Source organism: Mesocricetus auratus, unplaced genomic scaffold (assembly GCF_017639785.1).
Source record: "Mesocricetus auratus isolate SY011 unplaced genomic scaffold, BCM_Maur_2.0 Super-Scaffold_100691, whole genome shotgun sequence".
NCBI classification, from domain to species: domain Eukaryota; kingdom Metazoa; phylum Chordata; class Mammalia; order Rodentia; family Cricetidae; genus Mesocricetus; species Mesocricetus auratus.
In genome coordinates, this window is record NW_024429267.1 from 58,908,763 (window position 1) to 58,926,415 (window position 17,653).

The 17,653-nt window shown below is 47.6% G+C and overlaps 1 protein-coding gene across 3 annotated transcripts in view; it reads right to left on the minus strand.

The window, feature by feature from the left end:
* Ano10 (anoctamin 10) overlaps positions 1–17,653 on the minus strand; it is a 110,782-nt gene that overhangs the window by 70,314 nt on the left and 22,815 nt on the right. For all 3 annotated transcript variants that reach the window (XM_005082299.4, XM_021234219.2, XM_021234222.2), the window contains exons 5-11: positions 15,596–15,715; positions 11,875–12,444; positions 10,173–10,228; positions 9,567–9,641; positions 8,063–8,245; positions 5,299–5,490; positions 3,237–3,365 (exon numbers count right to left, since the gene is read on the minus strand). In XM_005082299.4, coding sequence (XP_005082356.1) covers positions 3,237–3,365; positions 5,299–5,490; positions 8,063–8,245; positions 9,567–9,641; positions 10,173–10,228; positions 11,875–12,444; positions 15,596–15,715 — 1,325 coding nt within the window. The remainder of the gene's footprint in view (positions 1–3,236; positions 3,366–5,298; positions 5,491–8,062; positions 8,246–9,566; positions 9,642–10,172; positions 10,229–11,874; positions 12,445–15,595; positions 15,716–17,653) is intronic.

Consider the following 17,653-nt stretch of genomic DNA (forward strand, 5'->3'; position numbering starts at 1 on the left):
ATTTCATTTAAAAAATAATTTATGAATTTTTGTAATTTACTGTGACTTTATGAATTAGCAAAATTTTTACTAAGAAACCATGAATAAATATGCTAAAGTACAATATGCTATTATCTGTGACAAAGATGTTTCTAAAAACTGATAAACGCTGGGCACGGTGGAGCCCTTGAAACCCAGTACCTGAGGTAGAGGAGAAGGAGTCACAGCCCCACAGCTACATGGACACTTTGAGGCCAGCCTGAGCTACATGAGGAGGCCCTGTCCCAAAGAACCGCACAGTGACAAAATCTTCAACAAACATGAAAACTATCTAGACTCCAAGGGAAACAAGGAATGATATAAATAAATTATTTTACTTCATGGAAAATTTAAGACTTCGTTTCCTTTCTTTAAAATGTTTAAGATTTATGAGAAAAATCTTATTTTAAAAAGTTTGACCCAGTGATGTGTCTTTATTGACTAGAACTGACAAATAAAAGCTGTCCGCACTTGAGGGTCAATGTGAACCACACACGGTGGTTGGCACAGCTGAGCTAACATGCCCATCGACTCAGTTTCCTTCTAAACCACGCACCCAGAATTTATGTTTTCTAATTTATTTCTAATGCTCTGATTTTTTTTTTCCCTAATCGCAAGGCCACATGGCATTCAGCTGAGGTCCCGGGTAATGCTGGAGTAAAATTGAGTAACTTACTTTCTATTGTTATAAGGTCATTTTAACATTTTTATCCGAAGTTAGGTTCTTTTTTACTGACACAGAACTACTCGACTTATCCACCACCGCAGGGACTCCCACAGTCGGCCTCGTCAACAGAACCTGGATCCAGGCAGAAGCAGCCGGCCCTGGGCCCCATTAAAGCCTCAAACACAGAGGGAAGCAGCAGGCTGGCCAGTGCACTAAATCAGTGCATCACCAGCGGAGCCCTGGAGAACGACCTCTGCAATCACCTGCTCTAGCTCAGAACGGATCTGTGTGGACAGAGCTTCCATCAGGCTTCCAGTCTCTCGGGATGGCCACACCTCCTTGCTATTCCTCAGCTCTCACCAAGGAGCCACCTGACAGCCAGCCCTTGGCTCTGAGGATAGCAGACCCTGGGAAATTGCCATCCAGCACTCAAGCCAGCCTCTGCTGTGCCTTGGTTTTAAGTCAGTTCCCAACGCCTGTCTAACTCTGGACTGAGTAACAAAACCAAGCTGTGAAGCTGCAGAGCATGGCTTGCGCCTCCAGGCTCCCATAGGCCCTGATGAATGACCTCTATAAACGCATGCAGCCTTCAGGCCTTTCCCCTTACCCTCTCTTCTACAGGTATAAACACTGCAAATGGCTCTCCAAAGCCCTGTTCTACTCCCCAAATTCAACAGACATACTGGCACCCGCCAGGGCCATCCTTCTCCTCTCCTACTCATTGGTGTCTAAAAAATCATTCTCCCAAATGCAGTGTGTGTGGCATCCACCCAGCAGCATGGACCTTCAGCCTGCAATGGGACATGCAAGGTCTGTGGTAGTTAGAATGTAATGGGCCCCAATAAGCTCTCAGGGACTGACACTAGGAGGAGCTGTGACTCTGTTGTAGACACTACTTTGTTGGGGAAAGCATGTCACTGTAGGGGTGGGCTTTGAGGTCTCATATGTGCCCAAATCATGCCCAGTGCGCCTCAGTTCACTTCCTGTTGCCTTCTGATCGAGATGCTTCCAGCACCATGTCTGTGTGCACAGAACTATGTGTGTCTGCACACTGCCATGCTCCCACCATGCTGACATGAACTGAACCTCTGTGTGGAAGCCAGTCCAATTAAATGTTTTCCTTTCTAAGAGTCACTGTGGCCATGGTTTCTCTTCACAGCAACAGAAACCCTAAGACAAGGTCACAACTTCATTTACTTGTCAGCCCTGAATCCAGAAACCTTGGTTGTATGACATGCTACTCATCAGTCTTACCAAGTTCTGTCTCTATACAGTTCCACAAGTATGTCTTTTTTTTTTTCTTTTTGGTTTTTCGAGACAAGGTTTCTCTGTATTGTTTTTGAGGCTGTCCTGGAACTTGCTCTGTAGACCAGACTGGCCTAGAACTCAGAGAACCACCTGCCTCTGCCTCCTGAGTGCTGGGATTAAAGGCTTGCGCCACCAACGCCTGACATTTTTAACTAGGTACAAAAGGGCACAGTGTTCATTGGTGTTGAAAATTACCAGCAGTGGAGGCAGCTGAGGATTTCCTGCTCATGTTTGATCCTTGCCTAATTTTCCAGACATGGTGGGAATGCATGTTTTGAAACACAATAAACAGAAAAGTGAGACACACACATGTGGGCAGAGTGTCTGTGGCTTCCGTGTGAGACTATGTGCCTGTGTACAAATTAGCACAGAGCCTGAGTGTTTTATAGTGAATATAGCTGCAGAGAACCAGGCAGAAAGCACCAACTGTTGGCTATTCATGCCAGCGAGGGTGGAGGGAACACAGTTTTCCCTGCTGAGCTCAAAGACACTCATTGTAAGCCCCGCCCCCTAGAGACCTCCTGCCAACAGGCTTCTCCCCTAGACTACTCAGGTAGCCAGACCCAACCCCTTGAGGCTCAGGCCTAAGGAGCTCCAATGGCTCAGCTCCATCCCCAGACTTCAACCCCTCAAGGTAGGAGAGTGGCTAGGCCCCACCCTATAGAAAGAGGAGAAAAAGACACAGGATCAGGTCACAGAATCCCTCTAATACTAGGTCAATCTAGAAACGCACACACACACACACACACACACACACACACACACACACACACCAAAACTCTCACCATCCTGGGTTTTTCTCTCCCAATAAATCGCTTGTGTGAGGTTTGCTGTGTGGTGTGACTTTGTGGTATCCCTTGGATCCTTACTGCTGGTATACCTTTCTCTTCTCAACTGTAACACTTCCATTGGGGAAGCCTTTCCCCTCAGAGCTGTAACACTTACACCCACAAGAGTTTCTTAGAGTTTGCTTAAGAAAACAGAAGGGACATTTTCCTAGAACAAGCTAAAAGCACAGGTTAAGCCCACAGACGTCTATTCCAATGCATGAACCTGGCAGTGTCAGGGAGGCCTCCCCTGTGAGCTTAGCAGGAAGTAGCAGTGCACAGCCTGCGCTCTCCAGTCTGCTGTCCTGACAGGATTTGCCTTCTCACCACTCAGGCATGCGTGTCACCCGGACTGCAGCTGCAGCTCCGCAGGAGGACAGCAGAGGCCCATCGTGGGGATGAACACCTTCACTCACCTCCACAGCCACCACGATCAAAACCAGGTCTGTTTTGGATTCTGGAAAGACTGCGTTCACTTGTGGTGACATTCCAATCAGAGCGCAGTTAGTGACCACAGATATAACACTCATCGTTTCAAAAGCCAGCTGAAAGGGAAAAAGGTGTGGCATTAATGGCGGCAACAGCCATGTCCCGTGTTCGTGTTATCTGGACCCCCAAGGGAAAACCCTTCCCTAGGATCTCCGCAATCCACAAACATCTTAGCGCTCTTAAGAAAGCTGACCCGTCGTCAGTGGGCATCTTAGATTCCTTTGGCTTGTGCACTGAGTAGTGGGCATCTTAGATTCCTTTGGCTTGTGTACTGAGTAGTAGGCATCTTAGATTCCTTTGGCTTGTGCACTGAGTAGTGTGCTTGGCCTTCCCACCTGAGGATGGCCTGGCTTTGAGTGTGTGCCCCTGCAGCATGGTTTGTGTCACTCCTCTCTGCTTGCTTATGAGGGGAATTTAGAGGCCATCACAGAAAAGTGCTCCCACCCCAACCAGGCAACGTCCTTAAGAGCAGCAATTTTACAGGTCTGTCCTACTTTGATAAGGCACTTGGCTTAGATATAGCCATGGTCCCTTCCTGAGGACATGAACCAAGGTCCCTGAAGAGTGTCAGCAAAAAAAGAAGCTAGACATCCCTGTGACTTGCAGAACACTGATTGGGTCCCACGAGGAGGTCCATGGGTCCCATGGTGTGTCACTGGGTGATGGTGGGAAACCTCTACGCTCTCCTTCCTGTTACTGTAAAGCTCTTGGTGGCTCCACCTGGTAACTGAAGCCACTCCTAACAAGCACAAGGACTGTACCTCTGCCTCCAATGGCCAAGGGTGCATAAAGTAGCTGCTTTGTCCCGTAGAGTAATTATGTGAGTCACTGTGTTTTCTTGTTACCTGTGGCAATTTTTCAGGTGATTCTCTGGGTTTTCCCAAGGACACGATTCTGAGACCGTATTTTCTCCAAAGAGTTTTCTCTGTCCCTTCTGCTTTATGTTTATAGTCCTTACCCTTCTGATTGGTTTAGATAGTAAGTAATTCTAATCCTATTTATTGAACGCTAAAGGTGATTTTACACATCCTTTACCTACTGGTATTATTTGAATTGTTTGGCCTTATGTCACTTGGTATTTTCAGTAAAACTGGTCTGTAGGCTGTACTTAATGAAATCATATCTTCATGAGGTGTCTAAGTTCATGCGTAAGTTCATGTGTATCTTCACGTAAGTCCCACTCATCTTTACGTCATTCTCATATAGGAACCGTCTGGAAACTACAGTGCGATGCCACAGGCAGGGTGGAAACAGGCACGATGCACCCATCTCAGCCTGACTTGTGCCCATCTGTCTGCATGCACTGCTCCACCGTGTGATGGCGTGAGCATTATTACCTGAGATAGTTTCTCTGTGTAAACAACCATGGCTGTCCTGGAACACATTTTGTGGACCAGGCTGAGCCTTCTCTAGTTCACCTTTCTGTTCAAGTTCTCTCTCTCTCCCTCCCTCTCTTCCCCTTTTAAAACTGTTGTTTGATACATATACATTTCAGTTTGATGTTTTTCTAAGAATTTGTCCCCCTTCTCATGGCAGACTGCTCCTCTCTGGTAACCTTTGACTCAGAAGTATCCTGTATCAGAGAGTATCATAGCTACCTCTGCTAGCACTTCCCCTCTTTTCTTTTCAGTGATATTTCCTTATTTTTCCTTTGACTTTCACCTGTCTATATTGCCCTTTATGAATTGCTTCTGATAAACAATGCATATCTGATCACATTCTCATCCATTCTGCCAATCTCTGTCTTTTATCTGTATCTTTAGGCCATTTATAGTTAGTGTAATTGTTGGTATGTTGGGACTTAAGTCGGACATTTGTTTTCTATCTGATCCCTGTTTTTAGTGTTTGCTTTTCTTATCGATAATAATCTTGAGCTTATTTCCTAGTAACTTTTAGGGGTGCTCTGGGTTTTATATATTTTATGCTTTCAGAGTTTTTCTTTGCCCCAACAATGGCTACTAGCTTTTACATTGCTCTTCATGTAGTTACCTGCCATACACCAATACTGGCTGAAGGTTCTGCAAAAGGTCGTTTGAAGACCCTGCACATTTTCAAGGCATCTGAGTTGACTTCCGTGAAGTTGTTTAACACAGCAAAGGCAGCTGCTAACGGGTAAACGCAGGAGAAAAGGCTCACATATCCAAACTGCAAGAACAACTCCAAGTAATCATCGAAGGTTCCCTGCAGTACAGACAGAAGGCAGTGTTCAGTGTCATGCAGAGATCTCCCATGCTTGTAAAACACAGTCTTTATCTGCTAAAACTCAGGGTCTACTCCAATCCTTCCTTCTCAACCACACATTCATACAAATTTAAAGATGATTTTGCACTAAGTTGCTGAAATAAGAATCAAAAATTACTTAGTTGCCTGTTTTCCTCATATACAAATCATTGAGCTGATACCGCCTCCCACCACCACAAGGCAAACAACAGAAAACCTAAACATGGCTGCTCTTCATGATCCAGTTAAGAGAGAACCTTGACAGCCAGTGTGGTGGCACACACCTTTAACCCAGAACTCAGGAGGCAGAGGCAGGTGAATCTCTGTAAGTTCAAGACCAGCCCTGGGCAACAGAATAAGTTCCAGGACAGCCAGGGCTACACAGGGAAACACTGTGGGGGAGGACGGCCTCCTTATCCACAGGCACCCAGGATGCCCTGAACTTGAATGGGAAAATGCTCCACTGGGTATGGAGACCACTGCCAGGCCTGAAGACCTGTGTTTGATCCCAAGACTCATATGGTGGAAGGAGAGGACCAACCAGGTGTCCTCAGGCCTCCAAATAAGTGCACGCATGCACACACAATGAAGTTAATAGGAGATTAAGAAGCCAGGTGACAGGAGTGAAATCGTAGCAACTCTCCACAGGAGCAGCAAAGGTTTGCCACGCTCAGCTTTTGCTGTGGCACTTCCCTGGAATCCAACTGTAGGCCGACAGCATTTAGCTAAGAGAAAAACAAATTTTGTGGCATTTTAGCTTTATTTTGCCCCCCTACTCAGTCATGCACTGGCACGAGGTAGAATAGCTTGCGTCGTTATCGGAAGGGAAGGAACAGAGAGCTGCTGGTGCTCTCCCAAAGCCTCATCTCAAAGGCTAAGCGTAAGAGAGACCTCTAGGCACAACCCTGGCACACCTCTTAGTGACAGTGAAATCCCTACAGATGCACAGACACGAAGCAGCAGGTGCGAGAGGGACAGCAGGGGTCGGTGAAGCTCTGAGCACCCAGGGGCCGCCCTTGCTGAGGACGCAGACTTCATTTTCCCCACCGCCTCTGTCTATCGTTTCTCAGGGTTCTATAGAGAAGGGGAAAGCCCTGTTTCACAATAGTTTCAGAATCTGACAAACTGCCTTCCTCCAAAGTTTGGTGACAGCATTTCAGACTCATGCGTGCAGCCAGGGATCCTGCAGTCCAAGACCTCTGACTTCAGTGAGGAGCAAAGGCCCAGAGAGGGCGGGGCTTCAGAGAGCATCTGGAGAATTGACGGCTGTGCATCTGCCCTTCCCAGCCCGCAGACAGTTAGAAGCCCGCCCGGGGTCACCTCAGTGGAGACTGAACAGAGACACTGCATGAGGAGGACAAAGTGGCTGGACTGTGTTAGCACAGCATTCACCCATGAGAAAAATGCTCACTCTCACAACACAGACTCTGGACCAGGGAAATGGAGTCTAGAAGCCCCTTCCTGATTTGTCACTGACCAATAACAACTGCACTGTCTACTGCTCAGAATACCTCCAGAGCTGTGCTATCACACACGAGAGGGGACTGTGGTCACGCTGAAGCCCCTATCATGCTCCGTAAAGGAAGAAGACATGAGAGTACTGGAGAGATCAGAGCTAAGATTCTGACAGAATCCCCTCAGTGGCAGCCATTCTCAGATGAGACAAGAGAGAGAGAGAGAGAGAGAGACAGAGACAGAGACAGAGACAGAGAGACAGAGAGAGACAGAGACAGAGAGACAGAGACAGAGACAGAGAGACAGAGACAGAGAGACAGAGAGAGAGAGAAGGGTCTGCACAGTACACGGTGAGCATAGGAAAAGCAGCAGAGAGACCTGGAAGATAAATTTGGTTTGGAGATCATCAGCAGGTAAGAATTTTTTTATTACAAGCAACCAAACCTTTAATAGTCAATGTGCATTTCCTCAAAACAAATGTGTTGGGGCAGAGAAGTGGCTCAGCTCTATGGCCTGCTCAATCCCCACACAAAAGCAGGGGCCACGACTGCATCTGCAGCTCCAGCACTCACACCCTGAGGCAGGACACAGAGATGGAGACTCGAAGCTCTCAGCTAACCTGGTGTCTGCAGAGCAGAGGACACAGACACTGCCTCAACAGAGAGGAGCCAGCCGAGACCCACTGACTTCCATGTGCACACGCTCTCTCCACAACAAATAAATTAATAACCGTCTTTAAAGGATTGGTCTTACAGTTACAATAGCAGTCATCTGACATTCCAGCAGTCCTGGGAGAGCCACCTCAGGGACCATCTCCCCTGTGTACTGTCACCCTGGAGCACACATCCCTGTACCCCTCTCTGTGAAGCAGCCACCCGAGGGTGGGAAATTCCTCTAGTGCTAAAGAATCAGGACAGAGTCATCTTAATGCATAGTTCACTCCTTCTGGCGCCAAAGTGGCTCCTGTGGAGGGAACCCACTGGAGAGCTCTAACGGCGAGACACGGAGACAGTCAGCACACAGCACACACTCGTGAACTTGTGTGACTGTTACACACATTCACTGCAGTGTAACTCACCAGGTAAGTTCCCATTTCCTTCTCCAGGAGGACTTTCTCATACAGGGTGGTATCAACATCCGCCTTTAACGCCTGCACCTTCCTCTTCACCTTCGCGCAGTACTTCCGCTGGAGCCAGTAAGGAAGAAGGGATTCTACGACTTGGTTCAGGATCTGGGAGGTGATCAGGAGTGTGGCCAAGCTCTGAGGGGACACATAAACATCATGGAGACAAAGCCACAGCACACATGGTCCTTCAGTGCTCGAAATGCAGTCCTGTGATGTCACAACAGCGTTAGAAAGCTGTGATCATGAGTAATATCAGAAGAAATTAGCTGGGCTGAGTGTGGTGGGGAAACTCCCAGCACTCCAGAGGCAGGCTTGATCTACATGAGTTCCAGCCCCACTCAGGACTCTACATGGTACGGTGTGTGTGTGTGTGTGTGTGTGTGTGTGTGTGTGTGTGTGTGTGTGAAGGACTCTGTCCTTCAGAGAGTAAGTTAACCTGACATTGTGACTGTGATCTCATCATCCTACTATATTGTATATTTTACTTACTATATTATATATTTTATAGCATGTTACTATAAAATGGCACTGCCAGGTTGGGGCAGGAGATGATTCAGTGAAGTGCCTACTGTGTGAGCATGAGGACCTGAGTTCCTTTACAGTACCATGTAAAGAGAGGGGCGTGACAACAGTTAGTGCCTGCACCCCAGGACTGGGAAGGCAGACTCTGGGCAGCCAGACCAGGTTTAGTGAGAGACCCTGTCTCAAAAAATAAAGTGGAGAGTAACCAAGAAAGACACCCAGCATCAGCCTTACCTCTGTGCACACACACAAGAGATCTGTGCACACGCACATGCGCACACCCAAGAAATCAGTACTTTGAAGGAGTGGAGAGATGGCTCAATGGTTAAGAGCACTGGCTGTTCTCCCAGCGAATGAGGTTTCGATTCCCAGCACCCACATGTTAGCTCACAATCATCTGTAGCTCCAGTTAAATGGGATCTGATGCCTCTTCAGATACTTGATACATGTGGGCAAGATACCCATCACATAAAATAATTTAAGAGAAAAGAAATTAATACTCTGAATTCAGTTTATTGGCCACTGGTTTTATATGATCCAGAAATGATGGTACCACCATGCAGGCAGGACTTTCTCCAGCATTTCAGACATGAAACAGCACCACATAGGACTTGCTAGTCTCTCAAGTGTAACATGTTACTAAAGAAAAAATGAAATTTGCAAGACCTGTTAAAGATTATCCCAGCTGCCCACAAGTCACAGGCTGTGGACACCTGTGCCTTGGTGAGCGGGGCCAGCTTGGCAGCCCCACATGACTCATTTTGTAAGAGAATTCACGTTAGCTAACTTTTCTCCATTGAGCATGATTCACTGTGGGTGCTAATGCTTAGTATTTGAGGGGGATGGAAACAGACCAAGAGAAGGCACACAGCACTCTCAGTTCTAGGGCAGGAGACCACCTGGGGCTCCCCCTGGGTCCCACTGGCTCACTCACCTGGCGCAAAAGCTTCATGTCCTTCAGGACGAAGGCGATGTAGAAGAGCGAAGCAAAACAATTCAGGAAGTTGAACTGCCAAGAAGAAGACGGTGTTAACAGCCCCGCACCACAGCTGTGAGTCCCCCTTACACTGAGGGACCACGGCTGCACACAGGGGCTTGGGACTGCTTCCCCTTCCTCTCAGGCCTGAACTCAGCTATCAACTCTGGAAGCCAGTGGAGATGCGAAACTCAGAGCTGGGGCAGGAACCAACAGGAGGAGGAACGGCTCAGATACCACACATCTTATGGTCCCCACCCGGGGGGACACAGGGCCTGGCGTCCTGTCCCACATATGGACAGTCAGGCTCCTTGCTGTTAGGAGTAGAGACCATTTGTACTAAGAATCCCCCTAGGCCAGCAGCACGTGCAAGGGACGGGATCTCCTTTCCCTCCATGGAGCCTGAGGCTGCCTGCCCCACCGAGATGCTGGGATCCAGGCAGTCACAGCAGAAAAGACCCCCTCTGCTTTGTGTCCACAGGCTTGAGCTCTCACCCCACACCAGGAGGCAGCAGGGAGGCGCCGACCAAGAGGCACTGCCTCAGCACAGAACATGACACTTACCACCAACACTTTCAGAACAAGGTGATTCTGGTAGGCAGACTCCAGTCTGTGGTTCTCTACGGTATTAAGAGAGAGAGGAGACATCTCTGAGACAAGAAGCGATGCAGGTGAGAGTCATGGGGACCCCAGGGGGACCGCGCTCAGAGCAGAGGCAGCCAGCACCACAAGTCCCCGGACATCTCAGGTGTTAGGCACAGACACCCTTGCTACCGAGAATGCCAACAAGAGCGTGTTCTCAACCACTGCAATAGCACTGTGGTTGGGAGTGACTTTTTTTCTAAATATGGAAAAAATAAATCTGGGAAGTGTCGGCAAATGCACCTATACCCAGCCACCCCAGAGGAGAATCTATACACTGTAATAATAAAATGGTTAAAGAGGAATGCAACACAGTTGAACAAGGACTAGCTTCAAGAGAATTCAGATCTAGCCTCATCTAGAAGTGGGAACACAGTACAGTGGCCCCAAGACAGCAGGAGCAGAAAGCATTATGCGGGCCCCTGCAGTAAGGACTGGTCCACACTGGTGCACACTACCTGACCTCAGGCCATCCATGCTACCTGTGCTCCTCAGCCTCCTGCCCTGCTGTAAGGACTGCTGGCCTCTGCCCGGGTGGTTGTGGAAACCACAACATAAGACCTAGCACAGGCCGGGCGTTGGTGGCGCACGCCTTTAATCCCAGCACTTGGGAGGCCGAGGCAGGCGGATCACTGTGAGTTCAAGACCAGCCTGGTCTACCAAGCGAGTTCCAGGACAGCCTCCAAAGCCACAGGGAAACCCTGCCTCGAAAAAACAAAACAAAACAAAACAAAACAAAACAAAACAAAAAAAAGACCTAGCACAAAGAAAGCCCTCCGCAAACTGGCTGCTGCTACTACAGAACAAATGAAGACTTCAAATTCTCCATCCATGAAGTAAAGGCCCAGACTTCTTCCCACAGGATAACACAACCTATTTGTGTGAATGGATAAATACTGAGCGACCTATGAACTCTACTTTAAACTCTACCCAGGTTCTTCCTTCCACAGATGCATGCATGAGCAACCACCCTTGGGCTGTCCTCAACAACAGTAGGACACAAACCTCAGTTCCCCCAAGACACTGTCTACGTATTTTACCCTCAGCACAGAACACAATGCTATGGTATTGAACCACCCTGACTATATGGTATTGGTAAACATCACTACACATCCTGTCCACAAGAGAGTGGGGGAGCTGCTAATTCATGGTGCCCAAAGGTGAAAATGAGACACTGGAGCAGTGCTCAGTGGGGCACCCAGAACCTAGAATGTTATGCTGCATAAGTGAGCACTACAGCAGCCACAATATGGAGATCAGTAGAGGTCACAGGGATGGTGAGCTGTGTCCCAGGTCTTGATAGCAAGCCTAGAGGACAGCTATCTACTCTGGAAGGCAGCAGCCATGGGAGCCCAAGAATCTTAGTAACTTTTTAAAAATTTTTGTTGTGTGGTGTGTGAAAGTGTTGGGTATGTGTGTGTATGTGCACACGTGTGGGTACATGAGCTCCACTCTGTGGGGGGGGGGCAGGTGTGTGTGCATAGGTCAGAGCTGGTTCTCTCCTTCAACTATTTAGGTCTCAGGAGTAAACCTCAGGTCCTCAGACTTGAGGGCAGGAGCCATCTCTCTTGACCATGGACCTCAAGCAGTACTTCTTAAGGGCAAACATCTTGTGGAGGCTTACCCCAGGATGTCAGGAACTCAGCGGCGTATCGATAAAGGCGGTTCATGATCTCGATCACAATGGCGTAAATGATACTGGGCACATACAGCAGGAGGCTGGTCCACACAGACTCACTGTCCTCGTGGAGACGCAGGGCCCAGACCTCCAGGTCAAAGTAGATCATCATGATGTAGAGGGAGAAGTAGAGGCAGAGGCACACAAACGGCAGGGAGACCAGGTAGATGCGCAGTTGTCTCTTGTAGCTGGAGTAGAGGGGCTCCTCCCTGCCCGTGACGGGATTGATGCCCAGGACCCCATGAAACCCTGGTCGGGGCTCCTCAAACTGCCTCTTCATGACCAGTGTCCCCCAGCGGTAGGTCATGTTGGCACAGCCACGCTTCCACACCTCCAGGATCACCGTGGACCAGATGAGGTTGAATGAGGCTAATATGACATACTTGTCGTAGTCTTCCCACACAAACAGGTAGTAGGGCAGCCCGATGATGGCCATGGGGATTAAGGCAAAGGTGAAATACTCCAAGAACCCAAAGTACAGAGCAATTGTCTCTCCAAAGTAACCACGAATGCTGTCTACAGTGGAAAGAAGAATTGAGACACGGGTTACCAAAGACTGCCATTTAACCACGGCACAAGCAGGTGCATGTTTTCAGTGCTTGGGGGCCTTAGCACACCTCCACTGGCATTCTGTGTGGGTGCCAACTCTGTCCTGTGTGCAGTGTGAAGACTCCACCTGTCAGCTGAGGCTCCTGACAGTCACCCAGCAGCTCAGTGTCCCCCTTACTGCCCCTTCACCTAAGAGATCATCTTGGGATTGGCATCCTCTCTAAGGTTAAGTTCAGACATGGCCACTGTGCGAGCGTCTGTGAACTCCCTGCTTTACTCATCCGTGTCCCTCCACGCAGCTCTTTGTAAAGCTGATCCACACCCACAGTATCTTGGTCTCCTACCTAAAGTCAGCCATCCGTGAGACATGACAGATCTCGATTCATTCAGCACAAATCATTCACAGACTTGAGAGAAGAATCCACACATCAACACCCAGCCCAGCGCATCCTTGAGGACATTTGTGCACTGCACAGGAAAAAGTCCAGGCAGCCTGCTGACAGGCTGTGGACTACAACACACTAAGAACCAAAGAGGTCATTCAGACAGTGTCACGTGAGAACTCCCTGGGGCTCAGAGCAGCTGGGCTGGGACAAGAATGGGATGAGGGGGTGGGAGGGACAGGGGCCTAGTCAGAGTGACTGGTTCTTAATTATACCTTTAATTTTAATTAACTTGCCTTGGTCTGTGTCTCTGTGTGTGTCTGAATGTGTGCACATGCATACAGTGCCTACACAGGTCAGAACAGGGTATCAGCAGATGCCCTGGCACTGGAGTTACAGGTGGCTTTCAATCACCATGTGGGCTCTGGGAGCCAAAGCCAAGTCCTCTGTAAGAGCAGCCAGTGCTCTCCTCTGCTGAGCCGTATCTCCAGCACCGTGGTATTTAGAGACATTAGTATTTTAAAAAGTGTGTGTGTACATCTGACACTTGTGTGTGTCATGTGCATGCAGGTGTCACAGAGCCAGAAGACAACGGGTTCCACGGAGCTGGAGGTACAGGCAGTTGTAAGCAGCCCAACATGGGTGTTGGGACTGAACCTGGGCATTCTGCAAGAGCAGAAACACCCTTAACCAGTGAGTCATCTCTGCAGCCCCTTGATTCAGTGTTTTTGAAGACATCATATTCAGATCTGCCTGTGAAGACAGGCGGGAGTGATTAGGATGAACTATTTTCTCCTAGCTGACCTGGAAGGGTATTAAAACAGTGGTATGATGAGGTCATCTTAAATCTGAATCAGGCTGCTGCATGCCCAGTCCGTACAAAACACAAGGGCTCATGTGTGTGCTGGACTCCAAGCAAGCGGCTTCCCCTTTGCCAGCTCCTCTCAGCAGACCCAGCCCTCCCCAGAGGCTGTGTTCACAGCCCATGCCCAGGCTTCTCCCTAAGCTTTCTTTCCCTTTCTAGGAACTAGCTAATAGAGCCAGTTTCCTATAATCACACAGGCAATATTCAAATTATTGACATTTAAATATCAAACAGTGAAAAACTCTCTTAAGTGTAACATAAAAATGAGTACTGTGTACCTGGAATTATCAGAACAAAGCCTTTTCTTTCAGAGAAAAGAAAAACTTTAAAATGTAATTTCAAAGTTTGATATTAAAAACTAAAGAAAGAAAAAAGCTTTAACATTTTGTATCTGTAGTGTGTGTGTGTGTGTGTGTGTGTATGTGTGTGTGTGTGTGTGTGTGTGTGTGTGTGTGTGCATGCGAGCCCTCAGAGCAGGAAGAGGATGTCATATTTCCCTGAGCTGGAGCTGTACATGGTTGTGAGACCCCCCCCCCGGCATGGGTGATGGGAACTGAACTCTGCAAAATAGTAATGGCTCTTAACTGCCAAACCCGCTCTCCACCCCCAATCTTGCTTCTTGTTCGGCATTGTAACAGTGGTTTATGGAAATGGAGATTAGAAAGAAAATATAGAAAGACGTTGTCTCTTAAAATCAAAGAAAGAAGAGAGAAAGAAATGTCCTTTAAAGAAAAAATATGACAGAAACACTTAATGAATTTCCAACTTGACTGTCATCCTTATGCTTAAAAACTTAACAAAGGGTGGAGTAGGGCTCAGTGTAATTGTCTTCCCGCCAGCTGCCTGGGTCCCACAGCTGTCTCAACCCCCAAATAACACATGAAATACTATATTAATTATAATTCTGTTGGCCATTTGCTATGATTTCTTAATGACTAGCTCTGACTTAATTATTAACCCATAATTACTAATATATATTTCTATAAGGACTTATCTTTCTGAGGACGCCCTCCTGAAGAGTCCTTTCCTCCTGGGAGATCACATGGCGACTCCTAACCTTGACTACATTTCCCAGAATCCTCCTTGACTCCTAGTCCCACCTATCTTGCTTCCCTATTGGCCAAGAGTGTTTTATTCATCAACCCATTGGACAACATATACACAGAAGAACTTCCCCCATCAGCTCACGGTTAGACGACTTGTCTGGCATGCTCAAGGTTTAATCTCCAGCACTGACAAAAAAAGCTTTCAAACACATAACCAACCAAAAAAGTTTGAACATTAATATTGGCATAACTTTCCATAAAGTAACATTCAATACATACCAATACATAGTCTCTTGTAACTGTCCAGAGAAAATGGATGGATCCCTCAGGTAAGATGTTTAGGCCAGTGAGTTTGCCTCAACTCAAGCTTGGCTTGGCCGGCTCCATGAGACCAGAAATTTTCAAACACAAAATATTCACGACAAGCTATACTCCCTCACAGACATGGATTCACTGGTGCTGGAGAGATGGCTCAGCAGGTGAGAGTACTTGGTGTTCTTGCAGAGGACCCAAGTTCAAATCAAACCACGTCCAGCAGCCCTGAACTGCTCCAGAATCTGATGCCCTCTGCAAGCACTTAGACTCACACGCACAGCCCCCAACCCCACCACCTTGCATGCGTACATACATATAACTAAAGCATGTATTCACAAAGGCTACTCTAAACTGCCTATGTGGTAGATCAAATTTACCCAAAGTCTGAATGATATTTTAAAAGGAACAAGGCCATCAACCTGTCCTCTTGCCCTTGCAACTGCTAAGGACACAGGGCAGTGGCTTCATCAGGGCTCTCTCTTCAGCGGGACACAGGCAGTGACACATACCTATGGGCTGATACTTCAGAGCAAACCGAGTATACCAGGTGTCCTCAAGCTTCTTCAAGGCCTCGGTGTCATGCAGTGGAAACACCTGGGTCACGATGCCAGACGTGAGCAATCTTCTCACTGCAGAAGCAAGCATGAGAATGGTCTAAACACCGGGACGGTTGGGATGCCTCCAGCAAACAGTGCGAGGATGCCCCTGCCCCTTCTCAATGTGAACAACGTATTTCACAATATAAATATCTCTACTACTTTTCTTTCACTATGAAAGCAGTGCAATTTGAGTAGAGTTGTAAACCACACAAACTGTGTAAGTCAGAAGCATGTAAACTTTCTGTTCTTCTCTCCACATAAAAATAGCACTATAAACAGCAATTTAATGTATAAACAGACGTCAGAATACACACTGAAATCTGTGCACAAATACACTCATGTTAAAATACGAAATGGGAATCGTCTCATACACCTCACAGGGTTCTTATCATTTGAGCCATGGTATCTACAACTTTTCAGTGTTACCAGGAATCTAGAGGAATTCTCATTTTACAGTTGTAACATCTCCCAGTGTGAACCTACTGTGATTAGGTCTGTGCTAAAGAATAACTGTTTCTGGTTTTTGCCATTGTGAATAAATACTGAAATTCTTTTTTCTTTTTCCTTTTTAGATTTCTTTATTTTATGTAAATGCATGTTTGTCCGCATGTATGTATTGCACCATGTGAGCATGGAGGACCCAGAGGTCAGAAGAGGGCGTTGGATTCCCTGGGACTGGAGTTACAGATGGTCGTGAGCCACCATGTGGGTGCTGGGAACCAAACCCAGGTCCTCTACAAGAGTAACAAGTACCTTTACTCTCTGAGCCATTTCTCCAGCCCCTCAAAATCCTGAAATTATTACACACACATATTATCTCACCTCTCCACTTTGTTGTCATCCAGGGCCAACGGTAAATGAATTTTAAGTTTGAACACATCTTACAAAATTGACTCCCCCCACCAATATTCAAACCTCCCCTCACTACAGTTCTTTTGTTTCTGCTGACAGCAAGTATTTTCACTCATTTTTATCTTTCCATTATTGGGAGACGTCATTCTGTAAATATGTGTCTGACTGGCTTGAATAAAGCACTGTTGGCCAATAGGGAAACAAGATAGGTGGGACTAGGATTCTAGCAGGATTCTGGGAATTGTAGTGAGGAGAGCTCTCACTATGTGATCTCCCCGGAGCAATGGGCACTCAGGAGTGCATCCTCAAAAATGAAAGTTCTTATAAAATATATATTGGTAATTATGGGTTAATGATCAAATCAGAGCTAGCCAATAAGAAACAAGCAAACAGCCAACAGTTCATAATTATTATAGTGTCCTGTGTGTTATTTGGGGGCTGAAAGCAGCAACAGGAACCAGGTGGTGGGCAGGAAGACTATACGTTACACCTAGTGACAAAGACATATCCACAAGCAGGAACTTCAAAAAATCCCATTGAGTTCCCTCCATCTGGGTGACAAAAATGGTTGGAACATTCACCACACAATGTGGAAAAGACAAACGCAAGCAGACCAGTGCCTCCTGGCAGTGCCTGACAGACCCAGAGTCTCCTATCTGCTGCAGACTGAGAGTGACCCGCTAGTCTGGAGGGGTCTTGGGTCCTAAGGGCCACACTGGGGAGCTGGGGTGCTTTTCCCATGAGTCCATGGGCCGATGCTAGCATCTCGGCTGCACTGACTGGAGGGAAAACAAAGCAGTCTGCCCCCAGCAGTCCTCTCCTGGTGACATCAGCACACAAGCTCTACACAGAGGAGGCATGGACTGTGAGGGCAGACTGTGAGGAACCCTTCCTAAGACTGGAGACGGTACAAGCCCAAGGTGCGCTGCGAGGGTGGGAAGGTACGGCTTGAGTACATCAGCTTCGGTGCTGTCGACGCCACTTTGTGAGCTCTTTCTGCAGGAATGTCTGAGGACTTTTCTTTGGCTAACGTGACTTAGGTGAGTTGCACACAAGCCCCCCACCGTGGCCCTCGGTGAGGGGTGCACAGCTGCAGACAGCCTCTCCATCCGTTTT